Below are 16,743 nucleotides of genomic sequence, written 5' to 3' on the forward strand. Positions count from 1 at the left end.
ACTACATGCATTTCAAGAGGTGCATGGAAACTGACCTATTAACGTTAGTATTCAACTGATCATCATAAACAAATGGAGGTATCAACTCAGCAAGAAACGGGGTTCAACACTTCCATCTGAATGGACACTTACTTTGCCTCATCGTGTCTGTACGCAACGTTTAACTCTGCAAACACTTAAAGAGTGACAGAAAGGCACATGTAATGCTTTATAAAACTATCAAATATGTAAAATAAATAAGCTTACATGGCAATCTAGGTTCTGCAGATGCAACTGCAAAAAAGAGCATGTTTTCCCCCCGAAATAAGGTGAAACGATATCTATTGGTTTCAAGGCTTCAGGATATTGTCAGTAGCAAGAAATTTTCAAAAATATGGGTTAAGAATTCTCTTTTGATGTCAGAAAACACAGTTTACTCACATTTGGGACTGCTGATGCTTTCGCTTCGGTCAGAGTCATCTATACAGTAGGTTTTTTGCTCTTCTTTAATGTTCAAAGAATCAAGATGCTTAGTTACTGGAAAGCCTGTAAGTAAAATAGATTTCTTAGTGTATATAGTGGATACAGGAAGAAAATGCAAAATGTGGGAACTCTAGCATGTTTTCCTGCCTGATGTGCTTCATCAGGAAATACTTGACAGGTCACCTTTGCGTTTTTAGATTCTAGTATTATTTAAGTTCATAAAGCATTATAGCAGAAGTTGACTTTGATTATTCCACAACAGTAAGCACTAATATCATTTAAGAAAACAGTGTTTATTTCACTTACTTTCAGCCTGATAAAGTGCCAAGAAAAGGCTACTTTTTAAATTACATCAAATTGTAAATGATAAACAGTTCTGCAGACAGGCTGAATGTTGGACTTGGCCCTCTCTGCGGGGTCATCGACAAACTTTTTTCCTTCACCCTTCTGCTTTCTGAACCTGTTTTGATGGCTTTTAGGACTCTGTGCACTTTACCACTACTAACCAGTGCTAAAGTGTGTGTGCTCTTTCCTTAAAACATGGTGAAAATGGCTTACTCTCAATTGGCACATTTAATTTACTTGGAAGTCCCTGGTAAAGTTGTACTACATGTACAAAGGGCTTGTGAAACCTAAATGCTACTACTGGGCCATCAGCACTTATTGTGCCACCCACTTCAGTAGCCTTTTAAACATGTCTCAGGCTGGCCATTGCAGCCTGTGTGTGCAGTTTTAAACTGCCATAAGTCACATGTAGGGTAGGCCCTAAACAGCCCAAAGGGCAGGGTGCAGTGTATTTAAAATGTTGGCCACATACTTTTAAACTTTACATGTCCTGGTAATGAAAACTCTTACATTTATTTTTCACTACTTCAGGGCCTACCTTTCCCATAGGATAACACTGGATTACCTTATTACAATTAATAAATGATAACTATCAATTGGGAGCAAATGGGGAAGTCAAGTTTGGTCTCTAAAGAATTGTAATTTAAAACCCTCTTTAATGTTAGAGCTGGGTTTTAAGTCACACTTCTGAAAATTCTAGTTTGCATTTTCTTGTCCCAACCATTTGGTGTGCCTGTATCCTGGGTCACTTGCCTAGCTGTAGCTGGAAGTTGGTCTTTGTGTATTACTCCCAGTAAGTAAGACAAAAGGGGAATAAGGATGGGCCATCTCTGTCAGGATGATGGGAGGAGCTTTCACCTACCACATTTGCATATCACAAAGGTTGTGCCTGAGCACACTCACAAAGGGTTTCACAACCCTTTTTTGGGCCCCCAAACAAGCTGGGGTAAGGGCATGGAGGAATTAAATTCCAGACACCTCTATAGGGGGAGGACTCTAGAAGCTTCTCCCACTTCAAAGTGGGTATGAGGTATAAGTAACAGACCTCAGACTCCACTCTTCAGATCACTTCTGGACCTGTGGACTATGCCAGGAAGAAGGACTCCCCAGCTGTGAAGCCTGACCTGCTGTAGCAGCACCAGGATTCTTCTGCTGCTGTGAGCGTTCTTGCTGAACCCAGCCTGGCTGTGTGGTCCCCGGACTCTAATGGTGATTTAACTGGTCCCCTACTCAAGCCACAGGGACATAATAGGCTTCTTTGACGTTGACACAACTCTGCGCATCTCGACGCAGCACGATGCAACTCACCATCGACTCTTGCCCAGCATGAAGCAGCTTGTCTAAGACGCCGACATATCTCAGCGCAAGTCTTCGCAAGCCCCGGCGGCTCCTTCGACGCTGAGGCACCCAGACACAGACATTGCCCTAGTACGACACATTTCGTCCACTGCGCAGACACAGTTCATATCTTTGCAAGCTCCTCTGGCTTCCTTGATGATGAAGCAGGACCTAGCCCTTGCAGCTCTTTGTTGGCGGTCTTCGACTCGGCCGCTGCACAATGCATTGCAATGTCAGACCTCGCGCACTCCTCGCCAACGGTTACTCAAAGCCGGCCTGCGCAGTTCAACACAAGGACTCTGCATCTCGATGCTCAGGCCACAAGTAACTTTTCAAAGGACTGAACTCAGTCCTACAACCAGCCCACACACCATCACAGTCAGCCTGAATGTGTGACTTGGACCCAGTCTACCATGAACAGATAATCCCGCGGTTGGTGCTCTTTGCTTCCTATTGCTTGATTTCTACAAAACCTTTAAAATTGCATATCTCTGGTCTACTAATTGGATTTCTGTTGTTTTGGTGTCAAATAATGTATTACATTTTATTCTATTTGTGTTAATTGGTGTAGGATTTTTCTTGTGTTGTGTTTTCACTTTGTTACTGTTTGTGAGCTGCATAAATACTTTACAGACTGCCGTTAAGTTAAGATGCCGACTCTTGTGACAAGTTACCAGCGAGTTAATCACAGGTTAATTTGGGGTATGCTGGAGTTTCACCCTGGCAAGAATTGTGGTTTTACCCCCTCAACCAGTTACCCAATTGACTACAATGAAAAATAGGTTTCATTAGTGGTGTTCTACAACTTTATTCAATCTATTTATTCAACAAGGATTGGCAACACCAACAAGTCTTGCCTTGTGACTTTTGTCACTGGTTTTTGACAGTGTTGTTCGGCATCAGCAAAAAAGAAAGAAACAATGACTATCGCCAATGCTGAAGAGCATTGACAAAAAAAAAAAAAACAGAGTGGTGATGTATACTCGTGCATGCATTATCGCACATGCGCATGTATACATAATGATACTACAGCCCCAGTGTGATGTATGTGTGCACATATGTCATGATGCAGCCGCTATTATTCTTCTTTTCATTTACTGTTTCACGATGAGCAATGAAAAGGAGCATACAATTAAACACAATTAGTTTGTGAAATAAATCAGCGCAGCCAACGCGTTTCGTCCAACATGGACTTCCTCAGGGTTGGGTATATCTTTCAAAAATAGCTGAAGCGATCTTCTTTATATTCCATAGTAAACATACGCTGGGAATCCCCGTAGCATCCAAATAATCAAGGTTTAAAGGATAATTGCCTTCATATCCAATCTGCCGTGTTCTTCGAACAAGTTCAAATGCCATCTGTCTATCCGTACTGACAGGGATTCCCAGCGTATGTTTACAACGGAATATAAAGAAGATCGCTTCAGCTATTTTGGAAAGATATACCCAACCCTGAGGAAGTCCATGTTGGGCTTGGCTGGGCTGATGTATGCATATCGCATATGACTGGAAATAAAAAGAAACATTGGAAAAAGAAACTTCAAGACTCCTTGCACAATACGTTTTGGAATTTGTGGATTTTGAGATATTAAATGTATTTCACAAACTAATTGTGTTTAATTGTATGCTCCTTTTCATTGCTTGATTACTTGGAGAGAAAAACCTTTTCTTTTATTGTGACTTCTAAGCAGTGAGGTCACGGAAAGTTGAGCATTATAATGGTGCAAACAGATTTAGAACTATTACACTTGTGCAGCCTATATTTGCCTACACTGCTGTCAGCACAACTCTAAATGTTTCAAGATGAGGGACACATATCAAGGAGTGGTAAATATTTCAAAAATGTAAAAAGAGAAAGCACGTTATTTAGAAAGGAGCAGCCCAGCAGCAAATTGCTGCTGCCAGGCCCTAAAAAAAACAAAGAAAACTGTGGGAAGGCGTACCGGGTGGAGCAACAGAATACCGCTGTGCAGTCCTGAGAAATGATTAACAAAATAGGGAGTGCGGGTACATGCTGGCCAGGTGGGGGTAAGTGACATTGAGATCACAGAGGCTGTCGAGCAAGCAACACATGGGGGAAAGGGCAAGAAATAGTTCCCTGAATGTAAGCTGTGGAAAGATAAAAGTCATCCATTCAGACAGATGCTAAAGAAACTATGCTCCACTGGGGGACAAAAAAGAGAAGAGAAATACAATCCATTGAGTAAGAAGCAAGTAGCTGTTAGTGACAAGAAAACTAGCTAATCATACGAATTGGGCTGACACAAAGCCCACTTTAGGTATGCGATGTACAAACTAAGTTTATTGACAACAAACAGCTAAAGCTGTCTATAGGCAAGACCTATTGAATGAAGTGGAACTTCTATGGCATAATAAAGCATTTCATTTGAATGTGATGTGAGATTTGAATAATATTCTCATTCTCTGTTTTTGTAATTTTACTTTCTTAAATGACGTCAAAACCAACTTAACCTAAAAATGTACCTCACTGAGCAACATTGTATTGTAATAGACTTTCTACATTCACCTAAATGTATTTTTTATTTTTTTGTTTCTGTGAATATTTGTATGACACAGAATTCACAAGCTAACAAGTTCCTCCTTAAAAAAATGCAGGTAAGATATGGGCAGCAGCAGACCATGTGACTGAGACCACGAAATCAAGTATTCCTGGAATTCTATAAAGGGAACTGGAAGATGTCCATCAACTTTCAAGATGCCTACCTTTACAGTTAGTTTTAACAAGCATTGGCAAAGCCAGTAGGTCTCACCTATGTGAGAGCTTTAGGCTTTAACAATGAGTTTTAGCCATTATGTACACCAACCAGTGTGGCTGCTATTCAGCATGGCTAAAAGTTTGGAGAGTGGGGTGGGATAGATTGGGATCGAGTGGAATGGGGTAGATTGCAGTGGGGTAGTTTGGCGTAGAGTGGAGTGGGGTAGAATGGAGTACAGTGGATAGGGGTAGACTGGAGTGGAGTGGGGGAGCTGGGTAGATTAGCATGGTAGATTGGAGTGGGGTAGAATGAACTGGGATGGAGTGGGGTAGATTGGTGTGGAGTGGGGTAGATTGGGGTAGATTAGAGGGGGTAGACTGGAGGGGGCTAGATAGGAGTAGGGTACATCGTGATAGATTGGGGTAGAGTGGACTTGGATATATTGGGGTAGACTGGGGAAGAGTGGAGTGGGGGGACTGGAGTAGATTGGAGTGGAGTAGACTGGAGTGTAGTTGGTTAGATTGGTATTCCAGCGCCTTGAGACCCTCACAGGTGAGGAGCCGCGCTATACAAGCCCCTGATTGATTGATTGGAGTGGGGTAGATTGGAATGGGGTAGATTGGGTGGATTATAGTAGGGTAGAATGGAATGGGCTAGTTTTGGTTTCGAGTGGGGTAGATTAGGATGGAGTGGAGTGGGGCAGATTGGTATAGATTAGAGTGGAGTAGAGTGGGGTAGATTGAATTGGGGTAGATTGGGTGAAGAGTAAATTAGGGTGGGGCAGGTTGGAGTGGGATAGATCGGGGTAGAGAAGAGTAGGATATATTGGGGTAGATTTGAGTGGATTGGGGTAGATGGGGAAGAGGGGAGTGCAGTAGATTAAGGTAGATTGGAGTGTAGTGGGGTTGATTTGAGTGGGGTAGATTGGAGTGGAGTGGGGTAGAGAGGAGTAGGTTAGAGTGGAGTGAGGTAGATTAGGGTGGAGTGGTGTAGGAGTTGATGGGAGTGGTGTGGTGGTAGATTGGGATGGGAAAGATTGGGATAGAGTGGGGTAGATTGGAGTGGGATAGATAGGGTTAGGGTGTAGTAGAGTGGAGTAAATTAGGGTAGACTGGAGAACGGTAGATTGGAGTGGGGCTGCTTGGATGGGGTAGTTTGGAGTAGGGTAGTATGGGGGAGTGTGGTAGGCTAGATTGGATTGTGATGGAGAGAGATGGGGTGGAGTGGGTTAGATTGAACTGGAGTAGGGTCGATTTGGGTGGCATGTGGTAGACTGGAGTGAAGTGGAGTAGGATAGACTGGTGTGTGGTAGATTTGAGTAGGATAGATTAGGTGGATTATAGTAGGGTAGTATGGAATGGGATAGTTTTGAGTGGAGTGGATTGAGGAAGTGTGGCAGATTGGAGTGGAGTAGAATGGAGTAGAGTACATTGGGGTAGATTGAAGTGGGGTAGATTAAATTGGGGTAGAATGGGTGTAGTGGAGTAGATTGGGGTGGAGTGGAGTAGAGGGGAGTGGGGTAGATCAGGGTACAGTGGAGTGGGGTATAATGGGGTAGAGTGGAGTGGAGTAGACTGGAGAAGAGTAGAATGCAGTGCGTTGGGGTAGACTGGAGGGGAATGGTGCTGTTTGGAGTAGGGTAGATTGGAGTGGAGTGGGGTAGACTGGGATCGATTAGAGCAGAGGGGTAGATTTGAGTGGAGAGCAGTAGATTGGTGTTGAGTGGGGTACACTGGGGTGGGGTTGACTGGATTAGATTGATTGGAGTGGAGTGGGTTTGAGTGCCTTGGGGTAGATTACAGTGGGGTGGGGTGAAGTGGGGTAGAGTGGAGTATACTGTAGTGATGTAGAGGGGGTAGACTGGAGTACGGTAGATTGGGGTACAGTGGAGTGGGGTATAATGGGGTAGAGTGGAGTGGGGTAGACTGGACAAGAGTAGAATGCAGTGCTTTGGGGTGGACTGGAGTGGAATGGTGCTGTTTGGAGTAGGGTAGATTGGAGTGGAGTGGGGTAGATAGAAGTGGAGAGGAGTAAATTGCAGTGGAGTGGGTAGATTAGGGTGGAGAAGGGTAGAGTGGAGTGGTGCAGACTGGGGTGGGATAGATAGGAGTAGGATATTTTGGAGTGGGGCAGATTAGAGTAGATTGGAGTGGAGTTGGATAGAGTTGTGTGGGGTAGACTGGGATGGGTTGGGGTAGATTGGAATGGGAAAGACTGGGTTAGGGTGGAGTAGATTGGAGTAGAGTAGATATTGGGTAGTCTGGAATAGGGTAGATTGAAGTGGGTCTGATTTGATGGGGTAGACTGGAGGATGGTAGTTTAAGGTGGATGTGGTAGGGTAGATTGGAGTGGGTTAGATTGGACTGGAGTGAGGTAGATTTGGGCGACATGTGGTATATTGAAGTGAAGCGGAATGGGGTAGATTAGGTAGAGTGGAATGGAGTGTGGTAGATTGTGGTAGAGTGGATTGGGTAGATTGGAGTGGGTAGATTTGAATGGGGTGGAGTGGGGCTGGATAGATTGGAGTGGAGTTGAGATTGGAGTGGAGTGAAATAAACTGAGGAGGAGTGGAGTTGAGTGGAGAAGGGTAGATTAGAGTGGACTGGGGTAGATTGGGAGGATCAGAGTATGGTAGATTGGAACGAAGTGGGGTAGACTGGGATCGATTAGAGCAGAGGGGTAGATTTGAGTGGAGAGCAGTAGATTGGTGTTGAGTGGGGTACACTGGGGTGGGGTTGACTGGATTAGATTGATTGGAGTGGAGTGGGTTTGAGTGCCTTGGGGTAGATTGCAGTGGGGTGGGGTGGAGTGGGGTAGAGTGGAGTATACTGTAGTGGAGTAGAGGGGGTAGACTGGAGTATGGTAGATTGGGGTGGGGTATATTGGGGTAGGGTAGATTGGGGTGGGGTGGGGTGGTTTGGAGTAAGTGGAGTGGGTGAGATTGTAGCGGAGTGGGGTAGATTGTAGTGGAGTGTGGTAGAGTCAAATTGGTTAGATTGTAGTAGACTGTAGAGGAGTAGATTGTGGTGTATGGAGTGGGGTAGATTAGAGTGGAGAGGAGTTGGCTAGATTGTAGTGGAGTTTTGAATGGAGTAGGGCAAATTGGATTGGAGTGGGGTAAATTGGACTGTGGTACATTGGAGTGGAGTGTATTGGGGTAGGTTGGAGTGGAATCGAGTAGACTGGGATCGATTGGAGCAGAGGGGTAGATTTGAGTGGAGTGCAGTAGATTGGTGTGGAGTGGGGTAGACTGGGGTGGGGTTGACTGGATTAGATTGAGTGGAGTAGGTTGAAGCGGAGAAGACAGGAGTGGAGTAGATTGGAGTGGAGTGGGGTAAATTGGATCGTAGTGGAGTGGAATGGGGTAGAATAGAGAGGAATGGGTCGCAGTGAAGTGGATTGGGGTAGACTGGAGTGGAATGGGGTAGATTAGAGAAGAGTGGGGTAGAATGGGTGGAGTGAGGTAGGTTGGAGTGGAGTAGATTGGGGCAGATTGTAGCGGAGTGGAGTGGGGTAGATTGAGGTACATTGGAATCAAGTGGGATAGTGGAGTGGAGGGGTGGCATGTTGTGTGCTGGAGTCAGCCCGGAGCTCTTCTCTGGGTTGCCTGCTTCGCCCATGCGACCATCACGGCCTGCCCCCTTGCTTCTACACTGGTTTTTGCGACCTAAGGAACCTTCTGGCTGGCGCTCTGAGTGTTCACTTCAGCGGATGTGGTCGAGAAGGCATGGGCCGTAAAGACCCGAAGCAACAAATATTGCAGTTCCCCAAGGTGATGGAGAGGGTCCCTACAACTGACACAGCTATGGCTGCTGGGGGTTCTGCCACAGGTCCCCCAGTGGATCAACCCACAAGCCCAGGCTCCGCACAGGATTGAAAGCCTTGGACCGCCGATTTGACATTTTGGACAAATGTTAGGACAATCTAGGCGACAAGATTGATGTTCATGAGAAGCGTCTGGACACTGTTTAGGGGAGGGTGTCAGACTTGGAGGATGGGTCAGCTCAGGCTGTGAGCAAGCTTGAACGATTCGAAAAGATTCTCAAGGATGTGGCAATTAAAAACGAGGATTTTGAATCCCGCAGTAGACGGAATAACCTGCGCTTCCTAGGCATTTCAGAAACTTCCAATACTGGTCACTTGGATCAGTTTGTGGAAAACCTATTAGCTGATCTATTTGGTAGAGAAGCTTTCACCTCCGTTTTCATTGTTGACCATGCCCATCGCTCACTGGGCTCTCGCCCTAACCCTGGCTGCCCCCCTAGACCTATAATTGCGCGCCTGCTAAATTTACGCGACAGGGACACCGCGCTGCGACTAGCAAGGGATAAGGGCTCACTAAGCTGGCAGGGTTCTACGCTATCATTGTACACAGATTTTACTATTATGGTGCAAGAGGCGATGCATAAATATAACGGTGTGAAGGCGACACTACACAATTTGGGCCTGCGATATGGGGTTTTATACCCGGCACTTCTTCGTGTTGATATTGAGGGCAGGTCCCGAATATTTGAGTCCCCTTCAGCAGTACAAGACTTTTGTAGCGGCTACAAGGGTGGCGGGCAGCGTGGTAGCAAAGATGCAGCGCAACACCCCCCCCCCCCCACATAGTGGCTCTACTGCTAGAGTGGAGCTTATCACTACTGAATAATACAGGCACAGGAGTGTGGCCTTCAGTATCTCTCTACAAGATGTAGATGCGCTATCTTAATTCATGGACTGTCATTGGACTTTTTAGATAATCAATAGTTTGGGTACACGGAGTGGCGTTGCCACCCCTCCCCTGTGTTTAGCACACTTTTGTGTATGATGTTGATAATTTGTTCGGATACTTATCTCTCTTCAGTGTTGAATGGTTTGTTTGGGGTAGCTAACTGCATGCTTACTGGCGATGTTCCATGCTTCAGGGTGTGCAGGGATGGGAGGAGGGTGGGGGGAAGGGGTTTACCATATTCCTAGCTATATTTGCTGCAACTCCACTTCATTAGTTGTACACTTTGCCACGTTAATACCGCCAACAATTTGAATACAATGTTTAACAGAACAATATTCCTGCTATAGATGATTTACCTACCTCTTCCAACCCTAACATTATCACTTGGAATGTTAGGGGGTTGAACAATGCAAAGAAAAGAAGGAATGTAATGCAATATCTACAGAGACATGGGATTAATATTTCTGCAAGAGACTCACCTCCCTAGAACAGAGGTTACTTCGTGTGCTTCCACTTGGGGTCCACATAGATATTTTGCTGGATTCAGCACCTATGCTCATGGTACAGCCATTTTATTACATAAACGCTTGCCATTTCACCTACATAAAGTACATAATGATACAGAGCGCTGCTACACCATGGTAAAGGGGCAATTAATGGGCCACAGTGTAGCTCTAGTGAACATATACGCCCATAACATAGATTGTCCGGAGAATTTTCATGATGTACATTCCCACATTCTGCAAATGGAGGCAGAGTTTATATGCATGGGGGAGATTTTAATTTACTAATTGACCCAAAACTAGACAGCTCTTCCATTTCCTCAGATGCTAAGCCAGGAGCGCGCCAAGCTCTGTTTGAGCTTTGCGATTCAATTGGACTGTTAGATATTTGGCGACGACGACATCAGACCACCCCCGCCTACACACATTACGCTGCCCAGTATGACACCTGGACCAGATTATATTATTGGCTAATTACTCCAAATTTGTCTACTTGGTACAAAGGTATTAAACTACTCCCCAGAACGTATTCGGACCACGCATCAGTGGTTTTGGAGCTGCTGGTCCCTAGGCCTGAAGGGGTGGAAAGACAGTGGAGATTCCCTGGACAGGCCCTACTAGATGGTCTCTTTCGAGCAGAGCTTCAGGTAGCTGTTGAAGAATATTTTGAATTAAACATGGGCTCAGTTGCTACTTGGGCAACACTCTGTGAGGCTTTTAAGGCCTACCTCAGTGGCGTTTGCATTTCTAAACATGCAGGAGTATTAAAAGATCTCAGAACTACGATTATGATCATTGAGCAAAAATTAGAAGACCTAGATAGGGAGCAGGCTGCCCGACCCGACCACACGATATGGCACTAAATAGACTCTACTGACTGAATTTAGGGAGGCCGCAGAAAGGGAATAACTTTTTTTAACCAAATACAGTAACGCCCGGCGATATGGAGGGAGATAGACCAGGGCGGATGCTGGCCAGGCTGTTGAAACCCCACACTAGACGCGCCTATATCACTGAGATTCGCACCCCTGAAGGACAGATTCTCACGAACACAACGGAAATACAAGATTCATTTTTATCATACTACATAAACCTGTACACTTCCCGGAGAGACGATGATGGCTCTGCACAAGCAACCTACCTAGCAGAGATTGTGGTGGTCTGGCTAGAAAGATTTATGCAGGAGTTCTTTGCGGAACCCTTTTCTAAAGAGGAAATCTCCAGCACGATAGATGCGGTCAATGGATCCACGGCCCCCGGACTAGATGGATTTTCTGGAGATTTTTATAAGGCTTATTAAGACTTATTGGTACTGCATTTGCTCGATGTTTATAATGAAGCCTTGGAACAAGCGAACTGCCCCCCCCACTACGCGAAGCAGTAATTATACTACTTCCCAAGCCGGGTAAAGATCTATCCTTATGTGGAGCATATCGCCCTCTCTCGCTCCTGAACTTAGATATAAAATCTTGGCCAAAATGATTGCGTCGCGTCTGTTATCAGACCGAATCATTTTCCCAGCTCAACCTGGTTTCATTCCCCATAGATCGACCACCCTGAATCTGCGGACGCGATTTGCTGTCCTGCATAGAATTTCACCGGAGGTGCCTGCTGCCGTGATATTACTTGACTCCGAAAAGGCCTTTGATTCTCTTGAATGGCCTTCATTCAGGCAGTGATGCGCTAAATGGGCATGCCGAAGGGTTTTATAGCTGTCACTTCGCACCTATTCCAGAACCCCACTGCTAGGCTCCACTTGAACGGTACATTGTCGCTGTCTTTCCACCTTTCTCGGGGGACCAGACATGGGTGCCCGCTTTCCCCGTTATTTTTTATTATCGCTATGGACCCTCTAGTTATGCACTTTCAAGAACGTCATCTTCATAGAGGACTACAGTTCAAGACCGGCCCTTTGCTTGTGTCTCTCTACGCGGATGATATTATACTTTATGTACGCACCCCGGAGGAGAACCTTGAACCACTCATCAGGGAGATCATTAGTTTTGGGTTGCATTCTGCCTTGGGGATCAATTGGGAGAAATCTGTGAATTTTCCGATCACTCCTGTCACCAAGAGATGGGACTGTGGGTTCCCTCTTGACTGCTGCTCCGACTCGACGCAGTATCTAGGGATACATATTAATACAGATACTGACCAGATAATTAGACTGAACTATGGTCCCGCGATGCATACTCTGGAAGAGCAAGTCGAAAGTTGGCTTTGCCTCCCTCTCTCACTGGCAGGGCGAGCCACCTTGATCAAAATGATTGTACTCCCTCGGTTTTTATACTTGTTCAATAATATTCCAATTCCGCTTCCCAACAGCTTTTTTCTTAACCTTCGGTCCCATTTGATTGGCTTAACTTGGGGTGGCAGGAATCCCAGGGTAAGCTGGGACGCTATGATATTGCCTTATGCCAGGGTTCCGAACTTTCACATATATTACCTGGTAGCACAGTACAGCTTTGCGCACTCCTGGTACCATCCAGATGCTAGACTGCCATACTCAAGACCTGAGGCTTATCTGGTGTTGCCTGCAAAACTTCACACAGTATTACCTCAGGGCCTTCCAAGAGACCCTAGAGACATTCAAAACGTTTTCACGACCAGCTAGGCCTGGCAGAAATTGGTTAAAATCACAACCGGAAATAACCTATATTCCTCTGAAATTCTGGTTTTGAATAATGCATGGATCCCCATCATGACTGAAAAAATAGTGCAGAGCACTCTAACTAAATTTACAATTAGCAAGCTCGGCGACCTATTTCCAGACGGCCAAGTCGTTGACGGAGACGAGGAGGATAGATTTAGTGAAGCTACGTTTATGGACAAATTCATCCTTCGACTGGTGCGAAGCGCGCTTATGGCTACATTTACAGAATTTCCCTTGGCACCTGCCGACTTTGGCCCGTTAAGCACTGCAATTTTTTTTTTTCAATTTCAAGCTTTATTTCGATTAAATCAATCATTAAAGCCATCTGCCATAAAATACAGTGTCCAGTGATACCAAAAGTTAAAACCAATTTTTTTTGTCATCAACAATCCCAATGAATTTGTTTGGTCGTAACTCCGGTCTCGTCATCAATTGGGCTAAATCGTGTGTGTATGTTCTCTCTGGGGAGGCTCCTATTCTCCCGCGGGGCTGTCCGATCCAGATCGCCCCGCAGGGATTTCGGTACCTGGGTGTCTTCATTACTCTGGACCCGGAGGCCCGGTATGAACGGAATCTGCTTCCCCCCCTCCAGCGTCTGCGGGTAGATGTCGCATGATGGCGGCGCCTGCCGCTTTCGCCGCTCGGCCGGGCGGCATTGTTCAAGATGATGTCTCTGCCGCGTTTCCTGTACGCTTTGCAGAACACTATGGACTTGGTCCCGGCGCGCTACTTCCGTGAGGTGGAGAGTCTGCAACGCCGCCTGTTCTGGGACGGGAGGCCGCGCATTGCTCTGGCTAAGCTGACGCTCCCATGGTTTGACGGGGGGATTGCCCTCCCGGATATTAAACGGTACTATTGGGCCTCCCAGCTCGCTGCCATTAACCATGGCCTCTACGGGCCCGCCTTAAACCCGGCTTTTGAAATGGACAAGATGCTCCTGCCAGGTGGTGACTACAATCGAGCGCTCTACTCTAGCGCGCCTGACGCTCGTCTGACGGGCCCCACGCGTGTCATGGTGCAAGTCTGGCACGCGGCCAATGCAGCTATGGGGTGGAAGGACCGTTTGACCCGGGCATCACCACTATACGCGTCTGAGCGGTTAGGTTCCCTGTGGACCTCTAAGGGCTTTGAGAAGTGGGACATGATAGGTGTCAGTAAAGTGGGGGATCTTTGGACGAGGGGAGGATTTAAAACGTTCGATATGCTGCAGACGGAATTTCAGTTGCAGGGCAGTGAATACTTCCGGTATTTGCAGGTCCGTCATGCGCTGGGTTCCGCCTTCACGGATGTTGCCTCCATCCCGGAATATTCCCCCCTGGAAGATAGAGTGCTGGATGGGCATGTCCCGGACAGCACGATCTCACTTATATATAAAAAGCTGATAAACGACCGCTCGGGCCTGTTGACTGCCCTTCGTACGGCTTGGGTTGCCGACGGGCTGGAGTTGGACGACGAGGACTGGACCTCCGCGGTGGCCTCCCCGAAGGAGGTGGCCATACCGGCTCGCCTTCGCTTCGTCCAGCTCAAGATACTCCACCGGGTCTACATGACGGGGCCAAAGCTTCTGCGTATGGGCTATGCCGGAGATGGGTTATGTAAGCGTGGGTGTGGTGCTTTGGGGACCTTTATGCATATTTTGTGGGAGTGCCCGGAGGTAGAGGGGTTCTGGCGTGGTGTACATGAGGTGCTGCGTCTGGTTACGCATGTGGCGCTGTTGCCTGAAGCGAGAAGATGCCTGTTGAATGTGTGGGAACCGACTGATTACTCAGCGCCGCAGACGTGGTGGGTGACTCTGGGATATATGGTAGCCAAGCGTGATATTGCTCAACTGTGGGGATCCCAGAGGCCCCCGACGGTCTCGGCCTGGAAAGAACACATGGACTGGTGCATGTTTCGCGAAAAAGTGGTGTATGTGGCGAGGGGTAAGCCTGGGACATGGGTGAAAGTATGGGGCCCCTGGAACGCCTACCGAGGGGGCATCTGTGCGCCACCGCTGCTGCCTGATCCCTCGCCAGCCCCATCCCCTTAGCCGACTCATTCCCCCGCTGCCGGGCATTGGGTTCCCCCAGTCCTCGCTTTGCTCTCTTCCCCCTCTTCACACTTCTGTGTATAGTTGGGATCCCCCCTCTTGGGGAGCACGTGCTGCTATTTTTGATTGTGGGTTGCCTTGTGGGTGTGGTTTTAATTTTTGTTGTTCTTAATTTAAAATGAAACCGCATAATGGGGCCTGGATGATGTGGTTTTCGACATTGTTATCTATTGAGAAATACTCCTCCTGTAATACCACGTGTTCCATGTATATATGACGTGTGTTCCTACTATTGCTAGCGGCCGGCCGGAAGGTTGTGGGCCCATACTTGTATACTTTTAAGACCTGTAATAAACGGTTTAAAAAAAAAAAAAACAATCCCAATGAATGAATTGACAATCCATAAAATGACAAAACTATACAAATTTACAATACACAATAAAATGTACAATTCATTAATAAAAACATTGACCATTAAAACTGAAAAAAAAAAAAGAAAAAAAATATATATATATTTGTAAAATCTACTGTTCCTTTTTGTCCACTGTTATTTCTTCCCCGGGTAGTGCTGGTTTCGAAAATATATAGTTCATGCATGACACTAGTTCTTGGAAAGGACACCAGATCAGGGAGGCTTGGGAAAGGGATTTGGGGCATACTATTCCAGACACACACTGGGACTTTAGCTGTGCACAAATTAAAGAAGTTTCCTTAAACATCAGACACCGGTTATGACACTGTAAATTCTTTTGAAGGGTCTACATGTCCCCAGAAAAAATAAACACCATCGAAGCTGGCAGGCCACACGCATGTTTAAAGCGTGGCATACCACACGCAGACTTTGGACGCTTAGTTTGGAATTGTGCAAAGATTGGGGCATATTGGTGTTCGATTTGTGCTGAAATAGCTAAGATGATTGATGGGAATGTGGCTCTCTCACCGGAGTCTGCATTATTGGGCTGTGTACTAAGCTTCCCTAAGCCTGTTCATAAATTTACTGGAATGGCCTTCCTGCTTGCCAAGTGGGAGATTGCCCTTAAATGGGGCTGCAAGGCCCCTCCCACGACCAAGGCTTGGCTCCAGAGTTTAGCCTACTGTAACACGAATAGTGATCTGTACGTGGACACCATACCTGCAGCGTCGCATCCAAAGGATATTTGGGGCCCCTTCAAAGCCTATTTAGTGGACATGAACACCACCCCTACTTCACAATACGCAGACGGGCTGGTCCCCACAGGAGTGGGGAGACACACTACAGGGTGGGCATACGCCTCTCAGATGCACCCATTGTTATGTATATTTCATCTTAGGGCGGGGAAAACTTGACCTTCTCAGATTACAGATGATTATTGTGGGGTTGGAAAGCACTGTCTGGGTGTTTTGGTTACATAGATAGGCAGTTACCGATGCAAAGCCGGTTGGAGGGTGGGGGAAGAAATATCGGCAAATGTATTCAATGTTCATTGTATGATTCAACGTGAAGTTACCTACCTCAGTGCGGCAGTGTACTACATATGTGAATGCTGTGAATTTTTGTATTATGGAAATGGAAAATAAAGATAAAAAAAAAATGTGGATATATTCCGAAACACCAGCACAGTTCATTTTTTTGTTGTGTGCTATAAAAAACAAATCACATCCTCTCCTCTTACATGAATATTCAGCAGGATTGTCACATAAATTCTCTAAATTTGAAGTCAGAGATAGAAAAGTAAACACCAATCCAGGAGAGCTTGACATTTGACCTCTGTCTTTGAATGCATAGTAAATGTGACAAGATGAGAACAAGAGTTAAAGGCCTGTTAACAGAAAGCGAGTTAGTGGAAGAATACAGTAAATAAAGTTTGGGCAACGAGAGGGACAAACTCAAGCTGAACAGCCTAAAGCAAATAAAGGTAACACATAGAAAGCAGAAAATGTGAATTACAAACCATAAAGCCAATGGTAAGCAACGGGCAGAATACATTCCTATGTCAGATTTC

General features: G+C 46.1%; 1 protein-coding gene across 1 annotated transcript in view; it reads right to left on the reverse strand.

Annotated features, from left to right (window-relative positions):
• LOC146818002 (uncharacterized) overlaps positions 1-16,743 on the reverse strand; it is a 138,113-nt gene that overhangs the window by 30,485 nt on the left and 90,885 nt on the right. Inside the window, exon 8 of the mRNA XM_085611477.1 lies at positions 421-525. Within this exon, the coding sequence (XP_085467603.1) occupies positions 421-525 (105 nt within the window). The remainder of the gene's footprint in view (positions 1-420; positions 526-16,743) is intronic.

This window comes from Triturus cristatus, chromosome 6 (assembly GCF_964204655.1).
Source record: "Triturus cristatus chromosome 6, aTriCri1.1, whole genome shotgun sequence".
Classification (NCBI taxonomy): Eukaryota; Metazoa; Chordata; class Amphibia; order Caudata; family Salamandridae; genus Triturus; species Triturus cristatus.